Source organism: Triturus cristatus, chromosome 1_2 (assembly GCF_964204655.1).
Source record: "Triturus cristatus chromosome 1_2, aTriCri1.1, whole genome shotgun sequence".
NCBI lineage: Eukaryota > Metazoa > Chordata > Amphibia > Caudata > Salamandridae > Triturus > Triturus cristatus.
The window spans coordinates 451,788,592-451,809,989 of NC_140580.1; the positions used below are offsets into that span (position 1 = coordinate 451,788,592).

The window sequence follows — 21,398 nt, forward strand, 5'->3', positions numbered from 1 at the left end:
GGCTGATTGCGATGGAGCACGAGTCGGATACCGAAAGGTGGATTGTGTCTGGTCATTGCTTTCCTTCGGACTTAAAAGAAATTTTGACCAAAAGTCTCTGAGAAGGTAGAAGTTCAGCAGTGCAAGGCTGCAGGCAGTGCCACAGGAGGAGGCGTTTACGTCAGGGAGTTGCTGGATGAACTTGCTGTGAAAATGTTTAGGTTCGGACTAAGGGCCCGATTACAATCTTGGCAGATGAGATACTCTGTCACAAACATGACGGATATCGCGTCTGCCAAATTTCAATTCCATTATATCCTATGGAACTTGTAATATGGCGGACGTGATGTCCATCATGTTTGTGAGGAGTATCCCATCCGTCAAGATCGTAATCAGGCCCTTGGTCTCTTTTTTGGAAGTCAAAAATCTCCAGTGGTATAAAGCTGGAGGCTGTAGCAAACGAGAATTTGACAGGACTGGTTCCCCTTTTGGTGAAGGACCCCTGATTAGAACTTGCTGCTGCGCAGAAGAACATAGCAAGAGCTGCTGCGAAATGAAGCTGACCGATGATGCACCCTGGGTGGATAGATGGGCAGGTTTGTCTTGGTCTCATCTCTGTCCTTAGATAAGTTTTTTGCCAAAAATGATTGTACTATTTGTTCAAAATGAAGACATATGTGCCACCACAGAGGAACATAAAAATATCTTGAAAATGAGTAAGATGTTGCTAAAATATTTAAAAATATAAAAAAGCAATAACAGATAGTGATGGAGGCAGCATCAAAGACATAATATAGTGTGCTTGAGTTTAAATGATATATATATATTTTATTTTTTACAAATATTGGTCTAACAAACCTCCCCTGTGCTGCCCTCAGACCTTAGCACAGAAACAGAACTTGTCTTGAACACTTTAAAAAAAGTTCGAACATACACTGTCTTTTACCTGCTAAGTTTATCCAAACTCGCCATTTCACAATAGTAGGCCACATGACGCTACTGGATGGGGAGGCTGATGCTGGGTGCCATGGGTCTGCGGCGATGTTGTGCCGTCTTGAAACACGAACAGTGTCTAACATGTGCTTGAGTCAGAGGGCTGATTGAAACCCTGTGACAGGGCTGAGGTGGGATCCTGATGCGGCCTCGCAATGGGTGCACAGCTGACTCATCTTGCCCACTCTGCCTGAGAGGTGGAGCATTAGCGTATGTGATAGGCATCGAAAGACGACAAACTATGCCTGGCAAGGGTAGAGCCAGTGGAAACACTGGGGGGGGGGCATAGCAGCCCTGGTGTGAAAAAAGGTCATCCAACTTGTGTATAGTGGCAAAAGACTAATCAAACCATCTAGTAGTTGCTTTCCTCTGAATTTCCCCTCAGCATAGCTGGTGCTCAGAAATACCAGTTTTATCTGGTAAAGTGAGTAATGATGTCTTGAGGCTAAAACAATCTCAACCTATTCTCAAACTTTAAATATGTATGAAGCCTAGCTTGTTGGCATGGAGACAGACATCGAATGTGAGTGCCTAGTGGAACAGTTTTAGTAAGCAGAACAGGTGCTGCGGGATGAACCAAAGGCTGGTCTAAGCCGTCCGAAGCTGATACTCATCAGACCCCAAAAAAGCGGTGTTTGATATAGACAGTAGGATGGTGGCCATGGAATTTAGGATCTCACCTGCTGAATCAACCAGCCTTGAAAAATGGATGGCGCTGGAGTGTCGGGCCCATGCATGGTGAATGCCCTACCAGAGACTCATGAAGGTGGCAATTAGTGGATCTGGGTTGATGAAACATGAAAGCTGAGAAGCTCGGGAGGGCCAAGCCAAGAGATTTCATGAACTGCAAACTCAGAAGGTTTGTTACATAACAATAGAGTGAACAGGTACAGATAAAAAGGAGAAATATGCCCAGTGTGTTCACATACTTCACTTCTACTGGGGACCCAGATATAGCTATGAAATGGCACACTTTACTTTGTGGTAGAAGCTAAAATGACAAACAAAGTGCTCTAATAAACCTTTAAATATAAACTAAGGCACATCTACTGCACACAATCATTTCTTTAGCTTCTTGGTGGGCACCACAAGGACGTTATGGTTGGGAAATGGAAGCTAAAATCTGCTACACTGCTAAAATTAGGAAGCTACGGTTCTTTTGGACACCTTCATCTTAATACACCTGAAATCCACTTCTGCTTCTCTTAAAAGTTGACTGTTGGTGATGTATGGTCACAGTAATGATGATGACCATAATTTCCAATTTCCAATTTCTGTGGGTTTGAGCCCAACAAGTGTCATAAGTGGAGAGGCCCCCAAACCAGTAAGTCATGTTTAAAGCACAGCTAACGATTATTATTTTTCCTTCATTGTCTATAAACTTCGTGTAACAGGTTCCAGGACAAAGCACTATCAATGGTTCTTTGGGATCACACATTAACCAGCTTACCCCACACAATCACAGGCAAATTGTTTGCACTGCAGGATTTTCAGGTCAAGTTGAGTTGTTAGCCAACACTGTAATAATAGCAGATAGAATATTTTAGGGGCTTCCTTGGGCAATCAGAATCTTTCTGGTCCATGACTCAGCAACATGGAATAATGCACCATCTAAAATATGACTCAAACTGGACGATTCTTTGATTAGGCCGAGGCTTACATGTTTGCATAGGTTTAAGGCTTTTCATCACAAAAGGGAAATCTCATTCAGTAGTGAATTTAGTCACTAGACGCTATTTTCCTTAATGTAAGGGTAGGTTTCTATGTTTTTAATAAAAGAAAACTATGCAGGTACATTATGAGCAACACAAAATAAATGGCCCATATGTTTCTTGGAAACCAGTAGGACAATAGAAAATACAATTCCTACTTTTTCAGTTAAGATGTTACCATGGAAGCAATCCCCTTACAATTTATAAGAAAGAACACAGGAATGATACCACAAACCCCCTGATGTCAGAGCCTTCAAGAGCTTCGGGGACATTGATCTTCCTTCATTTCTCTATTTTAACTCACTCATTTAGCCATTTCTGCTGAGGATGTATTAAGTGCCTCTTTGATTTTTGGAATCTTCTACTCCAAAGCATCTGGTCTTAAAGATGCTTCTTCCAGCTTCTGGGCTAACACTGCACAGGAAGCCTGGATTGCTACCTGGTTAGTTTAGGAGACTGTAAATCTGTTCCCCATCTCTTCCTTAAGTGCTAGGAGAATATCCGCCAGAGATCCTGTGCTTGTCGTAGGAGAGTGTTGGAGAGATAGTACTTGTTGTGTTGATTCTGGGTGAAGACTTAGCTGGGCATCTTGCGCCTCCAACACTCTAAAACGATTTGAAGTGGAGACTGCAGGATGTACAGAAATTTGGAGGCACTAAAGTCCTCAGATAATGTCACTGCCAATTGGTTAGGAATCCTCCTGGGAGTTGGGGTGGCATGGGGTGGGAAGGGGGGTGGGTAGTCGAGGTGAATCATGGGGTGGGTAGCAGTGGGAAAAAATCTGAAAAAAAAAAAGAATCCTCTATCACATTCTCAATACCAGTTAGCATGTCCCGGGTTTTATTTTTTGTTAGCTGTAGATATGCCTAGGTGACCACATCAGTGGTTGGATCCTTTCTGATGGGGGTTAAAGATCTAAATCTCCTTTCGTAGAACATCAATGGTTTAAGATGTCTTCGTAGACAGAGGTTAGCAATGAAATATTTAGAGCAAAGCCCAGCCCAGATCTGCTTAATCCAGGAGACCCATTTCAGTCTTTCAGAGTGTCGTATTGTATTTTCAAGGTACCACTGGATAAAATATTTCTGTACATCAGAACAGACAGCCCACTGTTAGTGGGGTTGCTATTTTGATAAAACAGGGGGCGGGATGCACAATTAAATCATTTAAAACAGATCAAACTGGAAGATGGATTATAGCCAAGTTAGACTTTGGAGGATCAGAGCTAGCATGTGTATCTTTCTATGTTCCGAACATAGATGACCCTACGCACTTATGCAAGTTACAATGGAACTTGATGGAAGTAGTTTCCCCTATAATAATCGGGGGAGATTTTAATGTGTTGCTTGACCCCCTGTTGGATAGATCAAACCAGAGTTACTATGTAGGGGCGCCCCCGGTCCATCAGGCTTTAAATAACATGATGCATGACTTGGAGCTGTCTGATATTTGGAGAGCTAAGAAGGGCAACAGACAGGGATTTACTTTTCACAGCAAGAAATATGGACATTTCTCAAGAATGGACTATGTTCTGGCCGATAGGTCTATTATAGATGATGTGATGTCAGTTACTATTCAGCCAAGTCATATATCCGATCACTCCCCTGTTGCTTTTTCTTTAGCGGGGGAGTAGATATAAATTAAGACCTAGATGGACACTTAAGAGATCTATGTTGGCAGACCCAGAGATAGCTACAGGGCTCAAAGATGTATCCCTCGACTATTTTACTATAAATATTGGATCTATGTCTATAGACTATGTTTAGGATGCCTTTAAGGCATATCTGAGGGGCTTTCTGCATAGGAATCACTAGAGTTAAGAACACTGGAGGATAACATGTCCCAATTGGAAGTAGACCTGCTCCGGCTCAATCAGGGGGCCCCTGAAAGAACAAAACAAGCTCAGAGAAAGCTTGAAAATGCCCACCAAGATTACAGGATCAGGCTCGATCAGAAATGTAAAGCACAGTGGCTGACGAAGTCCATGCAGAATTTCGAGTATGGGGAGGAGGCAGGAGCACTTCTGGCCTGGAAGGCCAGAACGGATCTGGCAAAGAACCATATAAATGAACTTATTATTAATAAAAATGACATGCAAGCTTGTCTACTCTCTTTATTCTCTGAGCTATATAAGGAGAAGATCTCTCCTAATATCGAGACCCTTAAAACCTGGTTGAGGGAGAAATCCTTGCCTACTCTAACAGCTGAAAGCTGTGAAAAACTAGATGCCCCAATAACAGAGGACGAGATCAGAGAAAAAATTGGAAGATGCAAAACGAATAAAGCAGCAGGTACAGGTGCGCTTCCTAGCGAGGTATATGAACTCCTGGTGGAGGAGCTGGTTCCAATCATGGGCACTTTGTTTAATTTGGTTTATCGATTAGGGGACCAGGTACCTAGGTCCTGGAAGGAGGCAACGATAGTGCTCATTCTGAAGCCCACTAAGGACCCTTTAAGGGCCGATTCCTACAGACCGATCCCCCTGCTGAATGCTGACTATAAGATCTTTACGAGCATTCTAGCAGGGAAGCTGGCCAAAATCGCTCCAAAGCTGATTAATTCTGATCAGAAAGGATTTATCCCTGAAAGGCATATTCAAGAACAAACACAGCAACTCATAGGTAATATAGATTTGGCAATCACTCGATCTGAACCCTTGGCCGTGGTCGCACTAGATGCGGCCAAGGCGTTCAACAGAGTATGCTGGGTATACCTTTGGGAAGTGTTAAGAATAATGGATTTTGGGTCTATCTTTATCCAGACTTTGGCAAATTGCTATCAAGGGGCCTCTGTCAAAATATTATTGAACGGGATATTAACATCTAGTTGTAATATACTTAGAGGAACGAGACAGGGTGTTCCCCTTTCGCCCCTGTTGTTTAATATCTATATGGAGCCCTTGGCACAGGCAATAAGAGCAGATGTCTTAATTACTCCCTTTAAATCCCATCATTATAACAGTAAGGTTATTTTGTCCACTGATGACTTGCTGTTATATACGGATAACCCCAAAGTACCAGTTCCAAGGGTTGAAACCTTGTTAGAAGAGTTTGGTTCGCTGTCGGGGTACCTAACCAACACCTCTAAAACCGAGGTGATGTGTTGGAATATCGGCTACTGGGGGGGAGAATAAGTCAAGATTTTAAATACTTGGGTATTAGAATTGTTAAAGACATCAAGAAGAGCACGCAGATTAACCTAAATAGGGTTATAAAAGAAATCAATCATTTATTGGCAAGGTGGAAAAACCTTCCTTTAAAAATCTATGGAAGGGTTAACCTAGTTAAAATGGTTATTCTCCCTAAGTTAACTTATTTGTTTAATGCCATCCCCCTCAATTTTCCAAAGCTGGGCATTAGTAAAATCAAGAGTAAGATAGTTAGTTTTGTTTGGGCCTATAAGGGAGCTAGGCTGGCCTGGAAAAAGCTTAGACGCAGGCTAATGAAAGGTGGACTGGCTCTCCCTGATATCAATTGGTACTGTGTAGCCTTTCAATTTAAGAACATCCAAATGTTGCTTATGAAGCCTAATGATTCAACTTGGGGAAGACTTCTGACCGAAATGATAAGGTAGGATGGGGGGACGGATTCTTGTATAAATTTGGGGCACCAAGGTACTTCAAAAAGGTGCGTTTAAAAGTAACTAAGTCTGCCCTCAGCATGTGGTATAAGGTAAGAAGCAGATGGGTGGTAGGTTACTACTCTGATTTTGTCCCAATCTGGGCATCCCCGGGGACACCGCTATGCCTTAAAGATAGCCTAACTATTCCAATTAGAAGGGCAGGCATTTCAAACCTGATAACATCAGTGGGGGTCCATCCATTGGAGGCCCTAAAAGCTAGGATTGGAAGTGACTTCTCCAGATTCAAATATATGTAATTAGTATCTTGGTTCACAGCTGAGAAAAAAGGAAATCTGTGGTGACTGGGAATTGGAGCAATCCCTTCAAGATGTAAATCTTAAAAGTAAGGAAATTGCTAAATGGTATAAGAAGTCCTTGGAGGCAGATGAGAAGGAGTATCCTCAACAACACACTGTATGGAATGAGGTGTTATTGGAGTGTGATACCGAAGCAACTTATGAACTTTCCTTGAAGCCTCTTTATAAGTATGTAAAGCCGGCTAACCTCAAGAAGAATGCCTTTTTTTGTAATTAATCGGCTGTATTGGACTCCGGCTAAGATAGCAAAGTTTGTTTCATCTCCCACCCCCAAATGTCCTAGATGCGATCTTATAAAAGCAAATGACCTTCACGTTTTTTATGATTGCCCAAGGCTGAGAGTTTATTGGAGTGGAATCGAGAAAGCCCTATGTGACATTTTTGGCATGGAAATCATTTTGAATGTGGTACTTGTTCTTTTTGGGGATGATGGTACGATAAGTAAGAAGATGAAGCATTCACATAGAGGTCTACTGTTGTATCTCGTCTTGACAGCACAGAGGGAAATATGTATGAAATGGAGAGACCCCCTGCCCCTAAATTGGAAGATTGGGTTAAATCTGCCTCTAAAATGGCTCGTCTGGATCAGGGAGGAGGGAAAGAGTATCGCCTTGATATCATATCTGGCAGTCCTTTATATTGTGGTGTAGAGGTTTGAGACCCGAATAATCCTTCATGGTCCAATGATTACACAAGGGTGCAGTTCTGGATTGGTTCACAGACCGAAGCGAATGCAGTGGCCGCGGGCGCATATATCAGATGGGCGGCTCTATAAGAATTGCAGACGCATATTTGGTGATATGAGGATAAAAAAAGAAAGAGCACAGGAACAATCCTGAATTACTGCTAATACTGCAAGAATCTAAGGTTATTATTCACCAGATGACCAAGGTTTTTGTGGACTGAACACTGAGGAAGGATTACATGCAACCATCTCCTTAAGAATTTGGTAACACCATTTCTTTATGCAATATAGGAATGGGGTTTGCAATATATTGCATCAGAGAACACAATTGATTGTTGTATTTGAAACAATTGAGGGTTAGCTGTCTGCCATGCATTGGAAAAATCCAACTTTGTAACTATTTCACAACGTGTAGGATAAAATAGCCATTGATCCGGAATATATTTTTTTCTCCTTCCTTTCCGTAATGAAATTATAGACTGATGGTGAAGTACAGAGTAAAATTCTTTTCATAAGTGAATATAAATAGGTATACCTTTTAAAAAGACTAGAAATGCATCAGGCTCAGCAATCTGTTCTGCTGCCTTAGGGATGCTGATGTTTCCATATGGATTTTTTAAACATAAGAAAATTAAATATGAATTGTTTTTTGTGACAAATCCATCATTTGTGCATGATCACCCCACATTTTTACTTTTTTCTAGAACTTATTATTGCTGGCATAAAACTCTGTGCACTTACCTTCACTATATAGGAGTAAAGTGCCTGTGCCCCCCCCCCCTTTAAACATGGTTAAATGGGCTTATCCCTGATTGACATATTTAACTTGTCTATAGGACCCTTGTATATGGTGCAGAAAATGCACCCTATCCTGGAAGTTAAATGCCACCTGTGGACTACAGCACGTATTGTGACATTGACAGGGTTGGCATGTAAAACATAGCTTCAGGCCTACCATGTGTAGCCGGAATGCAGAAGCATAAATACCTACTATCAAACTTCTCCAAATAATCCTTTTGACGGGTGGGAAAAAATGCTTTCAAATATTAACAATTCATCCCTAAGTACACCTTGTTGCCGACAAGGTAAGGTGCCTGATGCGTAGAAGTGGAGCATGTATGAAATAAAAGTTGGCGTGTTCTTCCAGTGACTAGACCCCAAAAGCTGTTTTCACTGCTAGGGTTGTAGATAGATCCTAGAAAATGTCAAAGTATAGATAATAATCTTTAGTCGGCAACTTTTGACAAGACACGTTTAAAATATTAATTCAAGTCTATTTTTCATATTTATTAAAAGCTCAATTCATTGTATAAGTTAAATATTTAATATATATTTGGAAAAGTACCTTTTAGAAAGTCACCTTTTCCTAGCCTCAAGCTCCTGGAGGCTAATTTGCATTAGCCTATCACCAGTTTCCCAGCCAGTGCTTGCCCTTAATGAGGTATGAAAATTGCTTCCAGAGCAGAACACTGGCTTAGGCCTCGTGACAGGTTGGACGAGGTGTGGGACATGAAATCCCTATCAGTTCAGGGAGGACAATGGGTCAGGGCCAGGAAATTCATTAACTTGAAAGGGACAGATGTGAAGCCTGTCCGTTCATAGTTTAATGTGAGAGTAGACCTGAAGAAGTGAAAGGTTTTGCCCCAAAGGGCCACATTAGCCACGCTTGCCCTGTACCCAGTGGCAGGTAGGCTATTAGCAGAACCACTTTTGATTGGACATAAGGAAGGGGCCTCCTCATTTCCCTAAACATGTGCCTGATTGGCACACACGCTCCCACCAAGGCTAGTAGGCCTTTTCTGTCTTGGATTTCCTTTAGAATGGTACAATATGTGTTTGGTTGCAGTAAAGCAGACAGGATGTGCTGCAAAAGTAGGGAGGGTTGTCCCTGGGAACTTTTTTCCCATTGCTTAGGGAGTGTCTAAGATTCATCTCCACCATCTGGCTAGTACAAACCATAAATGTAGTACCCCAATGAACCTTCTTGAGAACACTTTCTGTACCTGTGGAAGATGAGATCAGAAGAGGAGTTTATGTGCTGTCTTTGACCAGAAAGGAGGCCTGTAGGACTGGACCTGCTCCCATTTGTGCCCAGGACAAAAAAAGTAGGCTTCAACAGCAGTTTATCTCAAAAAGACCTGATATACTCGGAACAGTGAATTGTAATTCAAAGACCAAGGGTGCATGTTCTTCAAAGAGCTACCCTCACAGGATAGTACAATGGTTACTTGCCTGTATGTCCCACTGTTCAAAATTTCCACTGAACACTGTCATGTACCACAGTTCACAACAAGTCTTTTTAAAAAGGAGAACCTATCACCACAAAAACCACGTAACCTTATGTGAAAAATGTGTGGAAAGGTCGGAAAGCACCTCACGTTAGTAACACCAAGGGGGGCTGCTGGCATATGTTTACCAGTATGCCCACACTATCATCATCGGTAGGTTTCCAGACGGAAGAAAAGGTGAAAGTAAAGAATTCCTCTGAGGTGAGAAATCAAAGAAACAAAATCAGTGAAAAGATGGCACTACTAGTGCAAGAATCGCTGAGTGCCCACCAGGTCCCAAAAACAATAAAGTGAGGAGATGCAATCCTCACAGTAAAATGAGGTATCGATCACTTGCACAGGAAATTTTGTTAAATGCAGTGAGTGTCTTCAAATGAAAGCGGCATCTATTTGGCCATTCAGAACTATAAAGGCCAACATGTTTCTATGCCTACTTTCATTCCGGCAACTTTGTCAGGGCTGATATGGGACCATTCATCACCTCGCTTGTTGGTCACTCAGACCTGTGGTAACATGACAAGAAATATAAATTGTAATAGAAAACATGCCACATGTAAATAAAAAAAGTACTAGTACCTCAAAACAGAGCTCGATGGAGCCCCCTCCAGATGAATATATAATGTAAAATTACCGAGTGGCTGCTGTAGTACTTCGTACCTGCACACCACCGCTGTAGGCTCCGCGCCAAAAGGTCGCGGCCCCACTTGTAACTGCTTCCGTCTGTCTCACCTAGGATCATAATAGGCCATATTTTTAGGTTCTTACCCTACTGTAGGCAAGCTCCCCTTCGACTAAAGTGCCCTCATGTACATACACCAATTTCATTCGAGCGTTCTGCACGGATGTCTGATATTCACACCATGCTCCCAGGATCACCCTCCCTCCATTTATTCTTTTGGAAAGACCCTCGGTTATCTTGTCAGCCAACACCCATATCGCTGCTGCCGTACCCGGTCAGTACTATTAAAAAAAAATACTCGGGCAGCTACAAACTTCCGTGAGGTGCCACATGGCTTAGTGTTCCCTGCTCCCTTCTCAAGCACCTCTATATATTCCTCCCGTTTCCTCTTACCGCATCCGCGGCATCTGTAATCGCCTAGTGCTTCGTCCCGATGATGTTTGACGGGACGCGAGTGTCTGCTCTTAAAGATCCCTGGAGGCAACGCCCCCGGAAGTATGCGCCCCGGATGTTGATTCTCATCCAACCTCTGTAGCTCATACGTGGTGCGATGATACAGTGGAGGCCATTTCTAAAGTGCCGAAAATAAACAGAAAAGCACAACCTGTACTACATTGTTCATTCTCCTTTCCACATTAGCACTCAATGCCTCTCTCATTCTTCTGAAATACAAATTATGTCAAGACAATACCGGACTTTGAAGAAGTCTTTCTCATCTAAGTCATCCAACAAGAACACCTGACCAGCCACACTACGTTTAGTCTAACAAATCTGTGAGGCGTATGAATGAACTCAACACATATTTCAGCCCAGTAGGTACCCTCGGCTTTTTCATTGTCACTCACACAGTGAGCACTGGTCAAATTTGTCGAACGTTGATATTACCTATTTCTCATCTCATGAGCATCCCATGCGTATAGCCAACACAAATTCCCTCACAACTAGAGGATGTATACAGAAAACAAGAGAAGGGGTATTTATGAGTGTTAAAGGTGTCCATACGGGGTAAGTCCTCCAGGTCACATCATCTACTAAGGGCTCACAGCCCCACTCCTTCACTCGATGATCATCACTCTCCCTAGAGGTCCATCCCCTCCACCTCAGGGATCCCCAGTCCAAGAGAGGTTAGAGAAGACCAACAGGCTGTTATCTACTCACTTTATTCCATTCAATGGAATCATTCAGACCATGGCTGTCCACCTTCTCAGTAAAAATCCATCTAGCCTGCTTTCTTGCTAGAATATCATCAATGTTACATGCATTACCAACCACCCTCTCAAGGACAGTCCACTTTAAATCTCGGAAATGATGACTCTGTTCCCAAAAGTGTTGGACAAGACGAATGGTAAGTTTTCCTGCTTACAAGGTGCTAAGTTGTTCCTGCACACGGATCTTGACTTTCCGTGATGTCAGTCCAATGTAATGCAGTCCACACTTACATGTAAGCCTGTAAATTACATGGGTCGTATTGCAATTAGTGAACTTATTCAAATACCACACCTTTCCATTTGTAAGCACCACACTCTTTGCTGTTTCAGTAAGTTCACATACTGAACAGCAGCCACAGGAATAATGTCCTGCTGTAGATTCCTTTTTCTTAGGAATGGGGCGTGTGTGGACCAACTTCTCTTTTAAATTGGGTGCCCTTCTGAAAGCAAATCTAGGGGGCGGCATCTTCAACTCCCCAACATCCAATATCGACCAATGCTTTCTGATGATCTGTCTCACTTTAGTGGAAAGTGGATCGAACGTGGTCACAACTTATCCTTTTGCCTAATGTTTCTCTCTAATAAGGCCTCTCGGGTGTATTAAGTGCTCGTTTACGTGCCCGTTTGACCACTTTATTAGGTTACTCCCTATTTCGCAACTTGGTGACCAATTCTTCAGATTGTTCCATGAAATCAGCTGTGAGGAACAGTTCCTGCATTATCTCAAGAACTGTCCCACCAAAAGATTTTCACGTAAAGCTCGAGGATGGAATGAGCAATAATGTAGAACGGAGTTCCTATCGGTGGCCTTCTGATGCACCGTTGTGGATAAACCATTATCCTCCGCCTTGATGTCCACATCTAGATATGCTGCAGAATCCCTGCTGATCGTCCATGTGAACCGCAGGCTCTCATCTGCTTCATTTAACCAAGCTAGAAAGGTCTGAAGCCATTCCTCCGATCTCGTCCAGATGCACAGGACATCATCAATAAACCTCTTCCAAAGAGAAATATTCTCCCGGAAGGGGTTGGAGGTGTGCTGGACAACATTCTCCTCGAACTGGCTCACATTAATGCAGGCCAGACTCGGTGCGAATGTAGCCTCTATAGATGTTCCTGACACCTGGAGGTAGAGCTGATCTTTGTAATCAAAATAGTTTCTAGTCAAAGCCAGTTAAATGCATTGCAAAACAAAGGTTTGCGGGGTATCATAGAACCACTCACTTGCCGCAGTGCCCGCGCTGCTGCCACCAGTGTGGCATCTTGGGGTATGCTGGTATATAATGACTCGATGTCAATCGTTACCAGAAACTGCATTGAGGAATCATAAACCACAGTGTCCAAGATATTCAGGACATCAGTAGTATCCTGTAAAAAGGACGGTTGGGTAATGACCGATTCTCTGAGAAAAAAGTCCGCAAATTGGGACAATAGCTCCAATACAGATTGGATTCCAGAAACGATCGGGCGGCCTGGTGGCGGACGCTGTGCCTTGTGGATCTTTGGCAGAATGTAAAAAGCTGGCACCCTCGGTTTATTATTAACAATGAAGTCCGCTTCCTTGTATGTGATTCATTTTTTCTCCTTAGTGTCCGCCACCATGGCCTTGATCATTTCCTGCAACTCAAATGTGGGATCCCGCACCAAAGGCTGGCAATTAGTGCGTACCCCTAAGAGTCTCAAGACTTCTGCTTCGTAGTCCTGTGTATTAAGGACTACAACTGCACCACCTTTATTGGCTGACTTAATGGTGAGCAGTTCATTGTTCTGTGAAGACTTAACTGCTGCCCAATCATACTTGCTCATATTGTGGAACTGAGACTGACTCTGTGACTGCTCCAATATCTCAATGTCATGCAGTACCCGCTGTTCAAAAATAGCCACCTCAGGGCCCACAGATTCACTAGGAGGACAGAACCCCGAAGGGCGCTGCAGATCTGTGGAAAATATAGATGGAGGTTCCACTTCTTTGTTGGCAAAAAACGTCTGGATTTTAATCTTTCTCATAAGTTCTTGGAACTCTACTCAACATTTGAAGTTATCATGCTTCGGAGTGGGAACAAATCCCAACCCCTTATTTAGTACTCGTGACTCATCAGAGGTAATACATGGTCAGAAAGGTTGACTACTATGTCCATGTTTTTGAGATAAACATCTTTAGAAGTGACTCAGAAGAGCTACTCGTGAAACACTGAAATGTTGGGACTTCCAAGACCTCCAGAGCTGTAGTGAGAGCTTGCGGCAAATGCATCTGATTTTGAGGAAACTTCGTTGGACAAAGTTCAGGCTTGCCACCGCTGGAGGATTTTGGTCTCCATAAAATGACTAAGTTAAAAGGTGAAAACATTGATCTGGATAAACCTGTTTGGTGTATCTGACTCACTCTCCATTGTGGGCCACCTAAAATCGTTTTTATGTTCCTGTCTATCACTTTCATGGACTATCAATGGCGCTTAGCACTCAGGCACTATTTTCACCTAAAAAAAACTTTTAACATGTATATCTCCAGTTCCCTTTATTGGAATTTTGTCGTTTCGGTGTTATTCTTTTTATTTAAGTTTACTCTGGTTCTAATTCAGTTTTGTAATTTCATTGTTTAGAGTTTTTACTTTATTGCTGTGTAGGTACTGCATAAATACTTTACACATTGCCTTAATTTAACTCTATCTGTTGTTGTGTGCCATAGCTACCAGGGAATTGAGATCAGGTTAATTTAGTGACTTTGGGGTTCACCTTGACAAATTAATGTTATTATTCATTGAGGTGGGCAACCACCCACACCAAATAATAATTCACTTCCCTACAGTTTTTAACTAATCTCCATGTCATCCTTGTTTGATACACGAAATCATCAAGATAATAGAGAAGAGTTTTTTCTGCAGGAGCCTGACAACAGTTTAAAAATTCACTATATTGTCATGTAGAATCATGCAGGGAAAACTGGACAACATCAACCTTGTGAAATATTCAGCTGTTGAGAAAGATATCTGTCTGTCTTCTTGCCAAAACCTAGGGGTGTGAGTGCAGAATTAAGAGTCTAAGTACAGGGCTTTGGTGAAAGACAGGAGTTCTCACAAGAGCACACTGGGTACAGTCAAAAGTCTATGAAAAGTAAACTCTTGAAGTAGGGCTGTTGAATGCAGGACTAGGCAGCCTCGCAATGTCCAACATGGCTTCTGGACTCGGGCCCTATTTAGGAAACTAACACAGAGCGGTGCTGCAAGTCATTTTGCTACGCTGCGCTAGTTTCGAAGCACAGGAATGCAACATATTTACAACAATATGTCGCATCTCTGTGCTTTCCCCTGTGCTGGCGCACAAACTGCTGCCATGCGCCGGCACAGGCACCCTTGCATCATGGTGCAAGGATGCCTTCATCATGGAGAGGTTGTTTTTGTGCAGGAAGGGGCACCTTCCTGCACAAAAACAATCAATTGATGTGTTTTCCTCTTACAATCCGTGCTGTAGAATGCAGCACGCATTGAAAGAGGAAAATAAGGAGGAGAAATGTAAATATTTCTCCTCATTGCGCCTTGCTACACCACCCCTGGGGTGGCATAGCATTCTGACGCATTTCCAGGTTTACGATTGCTGGAAATGCATCAGTGGACATGGGTGTTGCGGGGAACACCCACAGCAACACCCATGTCACGCCCCTAACACGGAAAGTGTTGCATGAAAACGGGCGATATTTACAAGCACACATAAAGCCACACAGGGTGGCTTTACGTATGCTTGTAAATATCAAGCAGCAGGTTGCGCCGCCAGTGCGTCATGTAACGTGACACACCAGCGGCGCAAGGGGCTTGAAAATAAGCCCCTCAATCTCTTCTCAACCAGGGAAAGCCAGTTGCTTGGCCCAGATCCTGTGGTGTATGGTGGAAGCAGACTTTTAGCTTTGCATCCCTTCCCACACAGCATCAGCCCTTGCTCAAGGCCAGTCTCTTTATCCTGATCTGTAAAGAGATGCAATGTGTCTTTGAATTAAGTAAGCATTTTGTGTTGTGGTTGTATGAAATAGACTTTTTAAAATAAGATTTCTTTACATTAAAATAATTGTTTACATTTGATTTTCAGGAACACTTTCAGCCGATGGCCAAGCCTCACAAAATTAAAACAGAATCATGTAGAAGGGAAAAGTTTCAAAGGGAGACAAATGACGCAACATTAATACCCTGTCTTACTATGAACACAGATGTAACACCCCACTACTATTGCCCTGAGTAAGTTAAGTTACGGTAGATGAAATGTTCAAAGTTGTAAGATCAGTGACTTATAAATGTTATAAAAACATCATCAACATTCTATGAAAAATGTCCGTTAAAGATATTTTAAGAGTTTGGTTCCAAAACCTAAAATTTGAGGTGTTTTTCCTGGCCAAGAGCAGTGGCTAACCTGCTGGGCTGCGTTCCCAGGTTCAGTACCTATAAATCTTGTCCTCCCCCGCTTCGCTGCTCTGGAAAGCATGACTCCTTTGGTAGACACTGGTGATACCTGGAATGGCAAATTTTGGCGAGAAGACATGACTTGAAACCATGAAGAAATGGTTGCACATCCATGGGGCCTGCACTCAAGAATGCTTGACACTGAAATCTAGGGTACCTGCTTTCAGCATTGGACATAGCCTAAAGCAGGAAGCTCTGGGCCGCGACTGGGATATCCATGTTTGAGATGACTGGCAATGTGCTGCTCCAGGGCCTGGTGCTCAGGAAACGTTAGCTTCACATGCATGAGGGAGCCTAAGATGGCATCTAGCTAAAGCGCTGGCACAATATTTGAGGACTCCCATGCCCCTGCACAGCAAAAGAATCCCCCAAGGGCAAAAATTGTCTGCTTTACTTAACCTTTTCATCCACCCCTGAAAATGGATGGCTGTTTTCCTAGGGGGGAAATGGCAGCCTGGAGCCCATGATCATTTGTTCTGATAGTGTGGGGGAGGGTGGTGAAAATTATTCTAGTGCACCTACTTGAATACCAACATGTACTCAAACACATACCTGATGGGTCCTGCAGTGACTTTTCTCGCAAATGTTAATGTATTATGGTATATTCTATTTTCAGTTCTCTTAAAGTTTTGGAGTTTTCTTGGAGCATTGACGTAATATTTATATCTATGATCAAGGGTAATTCAAAATGAGCTCATAGAGCATATAATTATACTTCTAGTTCCACTCAAATGTTCCCAAACCTATTTGACTTCTTACTAATATAGAATCTGTGGTAAAGTAGATTGAGGTCGCTCTATGTATTTTGCGATCTTTACCACTTCTTCAGGAGCCACATACTCTATATCATCATTTGTATCGTCAACTTAAATATAACAAAGTCATCCTCAAAAGCATGTCAGTTTCAGGTTTATCAGTTGATCATTCTAATTTTGGTCGCAATTAGCACAATAGAAAAAGACTGACCTGAGTTGATAAGAGAATGCTCGTAGAGATGTTGTGAATCCACCCGTACACAATGACCAAATATATTCCAGGCTCCCTGTTCCAGTACACTATTTACAGCCCCTGTGGATAATGTGAGTGTAGGGAAGAACTCTTCACTCTCTTTATAGTTCCTTCAAACCATGGTGGGACTTCTTTCTAGCAACCTCAGAGTGATTTCCATAAAATGTGCAGAGTTTTGAAAGTCTTTGACATGTTATGTTATGTTATGTTATGTTATTTATTCTTTTGTATAGCGCACGGCTACTCAAAAAGAGTGTCCCGGCGCTTTATGTTCTGAGTTTATTATATAATCCCACATCTCTGTGGATTCAAATGAGTAATTAATACATTGTGCAACTAAGGAGAGTCTTCCTTCCGACTTGTCCACTAAATAGTACAATTACCTTTTCAAATGTTTCTTCTGTGTGAGATGAACCAATCCTGAATTCCATAACCTGAGTTAAACACCTCACTCAGGAAATAGTATTCCTTCAGCAAAAGTAGCTCTCATGTATTCTGAGCTGTGTTACCTGGAACAGTACCTTGCTATGGGGTGAGAAAACTAGAGTACCACAGTTTCAGCCTCTTCTGAACTACGTTTCCAGGAATAATAATCGCTACTGAGTGAGGAGAGAAAAATTAGTTGTGCCACATATTCGACCTTCCTTCAAAAAGTACAACTCAAGCCTTATCAGGGACTAGTCAATGAAATATGAGAAGTCGTAGACTGCAAATAAGACAAAGTATGAACACATGCATACAGCAGCCAAATTCCCTTTTTGTAAGCTACTGCAAAACCTTTCAGAAAGGTACTCATCTCTCCAACACTAGTATATTATAATACACTCTTCAAAGTTACTAAATCAAAATGCATCATTGCTTGTCTAATATTTAGGTCATTACCCACAGAACCCTTTTTTCCCTCCAGGTAAGCCCAGCGACACACTCTATCACATGGAAGCAATCCAAATTGAAACTGCCGTCAGTGCAACAATGTGTTCAGTCTATCCTTATTTCAGTAAGAATATCTGGAAACACGACAAAAACAATAGCAAATTTCAGAAGGCTAGAGCTGCCATACCAGAAACGCCACATTTACAGACCACTGGTCCTCCACCTAACCTGCCGTCGGAGGAAACACAAATAACACAACACAAATATTACTCTTGCCACTTTCTGAGAGTGCAGATGAAAAATACCACCCTGTCTCCTACAAAGAGAGTAAGACAGCTCTTCCTTTCAACACATACGGCAAATCGTGACAAAGCATTAAGTAGCGGATACAACCTTTTCAACAGTATCAACAAATTTCACGTTGCTAAATACATTCATATAGTTCTATATCAGTCGGGCAAAATATTTTATTTCGGTTAATAGAAGCTTAAGAAAACATAGAAAACCACTCATTTCATATAATCACAATAGAAACGAAATACATTAAAATGATTCTAAGTTATGGACTAAATATAATACATTGATTATAGCTCATTAAATTTTGCAGGATGAACATTAAACATAATCATTGGCTACAATGCTCTCTAACCCTATGGACTCCTTGTATAAGTCTTTAAGCTGAAAAACAAGAACACATTTATTTAAGCATCTTTACATTTATCAAAAGTAGTCTACAATTGTGATGTCCTAAAGCCTGTAATACTGGTATTAAATAATTTATCCATGGCTAGCCACAAACTTTGCAAAGAAAAGATGCACATGGATTCATTTCAAGTCTTATTATTGGAGAATGTTCACTTTGGTTGAGAAGTCTTTCTAGAATTCCTCCTCTTACTCAGGTATTCTTACTTCTCCAAGGAAACCTGATCTGATTAAGGTTATGTTTCCTTTCCATACAATGTAGAGCTACCAGTACTTTCTGATGTCCAATCTGATGTCCCATCTGTGCTCTGCTGGTGTGGTCTGTGAATCTATGAATCTGTTTATTGTGTATTTGTATTGTAAGTGAATGCTGGCTTATCTGTGAATAATTGATTCAATTAATTATCTCCCTTGATCAGTCTCCATTGTTGAAGCTTTATTCTTTAAATGTTATTACTCTTTAGGGAATAAATTGTCTCGAAAACCTGTCTCTCCTTTTTTATCATGTTTTGTTCTTTTTAGTTATTCTTCACTTAGGTCTTCTTGTTCCCTCATGTTCTGAATTATTTCTTCTAAATGTCCTCTTTCCACAAATGTTGCCATGTAGTTTCCTTCAATTTAATAATCAGATTGCTCCAATACTATCTGCTTAACCTGTATATATGAGAGATTTGTGTTTAAGCTTTATGATGAAAATATTGGCCATGCAACAGACTTTATTTGTAGCATGGTGATACATCTATCTCTCTGAAGTGTTATCTTTTCATCAAGGAAGTTTACAATCTCCTTAAGTATACTGAAGTATATTTATTAGTGTCACTTTTTCATTTAGTTCACTGATCTTTGCTGTCAATGTCTTCTGATCTAACTAGAAAAGGCTCCTCAATAAACCTTTTACAAGATCTTTAGTCCAGTCTTCCAGCTACCATCTTTAAGAATTTATTTTTCCTCAAATAATTGCAGAAAGATAATTGTATATGAGGCTACTGCTCGCGATCCTATCACGTTTCTTGAAATTTGGAGAAATAAACATGCCAAGTAACTTTGGTACGAAATGTGGGACAGTTGTTTTGATATAAAAACTTCATTTGCTTTTTGAGTCCCCACATTTAATAAGCAGTGTTTAATCTCTGCTAACTCTTTCTCCTGTGGACAGAAATACATTGAGGATACGTAGTAATATTTGTGAATCTTCTATGTTTTCAATTGATTGTATTTCTACAATACAGTTGTCTGTGGCTTTAAGGAAAGATTGTTCTTTTTGTATTGTGATTTGTAAAAGTCATTCACATATCCACAAATCTCCGCAGTGGTTCTCTTTATGATCCAATTCCAGATGTGATGGGGTGCCCTAGTGGATCGAAAAAATAAAAGTTATTTTGGATGTTTGGTAAAAGATGTGATATTGACATATGTGGATTTGCTTTTCTTGCTTCATCGTGAGTCAGTAATTTTCCTCCGCCATATCCAATACACATTGTAGAGTATTCTTGAATGGTTTTGTCGAATCATCATCCAGGGCAATATGTCAGGAATAACGAAGGGGCCTGGAAACCTGGAACTACCCCGTTGGATCAACATAAGAGATTTGTGAGACACATCCCTTTAAGAATGTGGTGGTTTGACCTATAGAAGCTGGGGCAGTGAGAATACTTGACTGGAGAATGTGAAGGGTTGGGACTACCCAGTCCCTTTAGGCAGAAATACGTTTTAACTGTGAATGGTCCTCATGAAAGTGCGTGGCAACTTTTTGTGTTGCATTGTCCTCTTTGCTTGCCATGGCAGTTCGGCCACCATTGTTCTATCATTCACCTTTTCAGTTTTGTTCCCATGTTGAGTTCTATCAGTTTCTTGACCTTTGCCTATCATAGACTTGATTATGGATTATGCATAGGCTTGCCTTGCTTGCGCTTGTCTTCTAATAAATCATGTTTCCCAAGATATTTCCCGGGGAACTAGATTTCATCAACCTTTGTACCAGTTTCCTATGACTCTGGCTTAGGTTTCCAGAGACCCACCATTCTGAAGCTCGTAGGATCGACATCTTGTACTGCCAAAGGTTATTGCATTTACTGATATCTGTGGATGATACTAAGCATCTCCATGTTCTCTGTATAAGTAATGTTTGCTTAACCTGCCTCAGAACGCCAATCTGTCAGAACTCTGAGGTCAGTGATCTGAAGTTTGAGAGAAATGCACCTGATGAGACTGTGCCATATCGTCCATCTCTTCTGTCTCTTGCTAACATTTCCCCTACTCTCCTGTATCTAGTTCTGCTCCTTTTAACTCACCTTGTACTAGCAGAATGACGTTCTGTCTCTGCTGTACAATATCTACCAATCCTAAAAGTAAATATGTTGCAACATGACTTATATGCTGTTGGATTTTCTGTTCATAAAAAGGTGTGTGTATCTATTGCGACGATGGACCCACTATTATTAGCCATTTATCCAGAAATTATCTCTCTTTCATTGATAGATTGGTCCTCATCTATTATATTTTTTATACATTTCTTGTACCTTCCATTAATACAATATTTTTGTAAAGATCCGGAATGTTATGACTAAATGGACCTTCATACAATGATTTTTTTCAATTTATTTGTTGTAACCTTGTTTTTGATGGATAGTTTGTTATGCATTTTGACCTCGTGTAGACTTTGGCAGAGAGTCACATCCTACAAAAAGTGGAGGGGTTCCCATATGCTGTATTTAGTGTCATTGACATCAATGAACTCATTTTGATGGATTCCATGCATCCACAAATCTCTAAATAATATCCGTATCTAGATAACGCCCTTAGCCCTCTCCAAGTATTGGAATCTCTGGCTAAGTCTTAAATAAAGTAAAAGGTTTATAGGGACAAATGAGGTTTCTTTCTGAAGGAAT

The 21,398-nt window shown here is 41.4% G+C and overlaps 1 protein-coding gene across 1 annotated transcript in view; it reads left to right on the forward strand.

The window, feature by feature from the left end:
• The window catches only part of CC2D2B (coiled-coil and C2 domain containing 2B), a 1,427,481-nt gene that overhangs the window by 721,158 nt on the left and 684,925 nt on the right, over positions 1-21,398 (forward strand). The window contains 1 exon segment of the mRNA XM_085622020.1: positions 15,560-15,705. Coding sequence (XP_085478146.1) covers positions 15,560-15,705 — 146 coding nt within the window.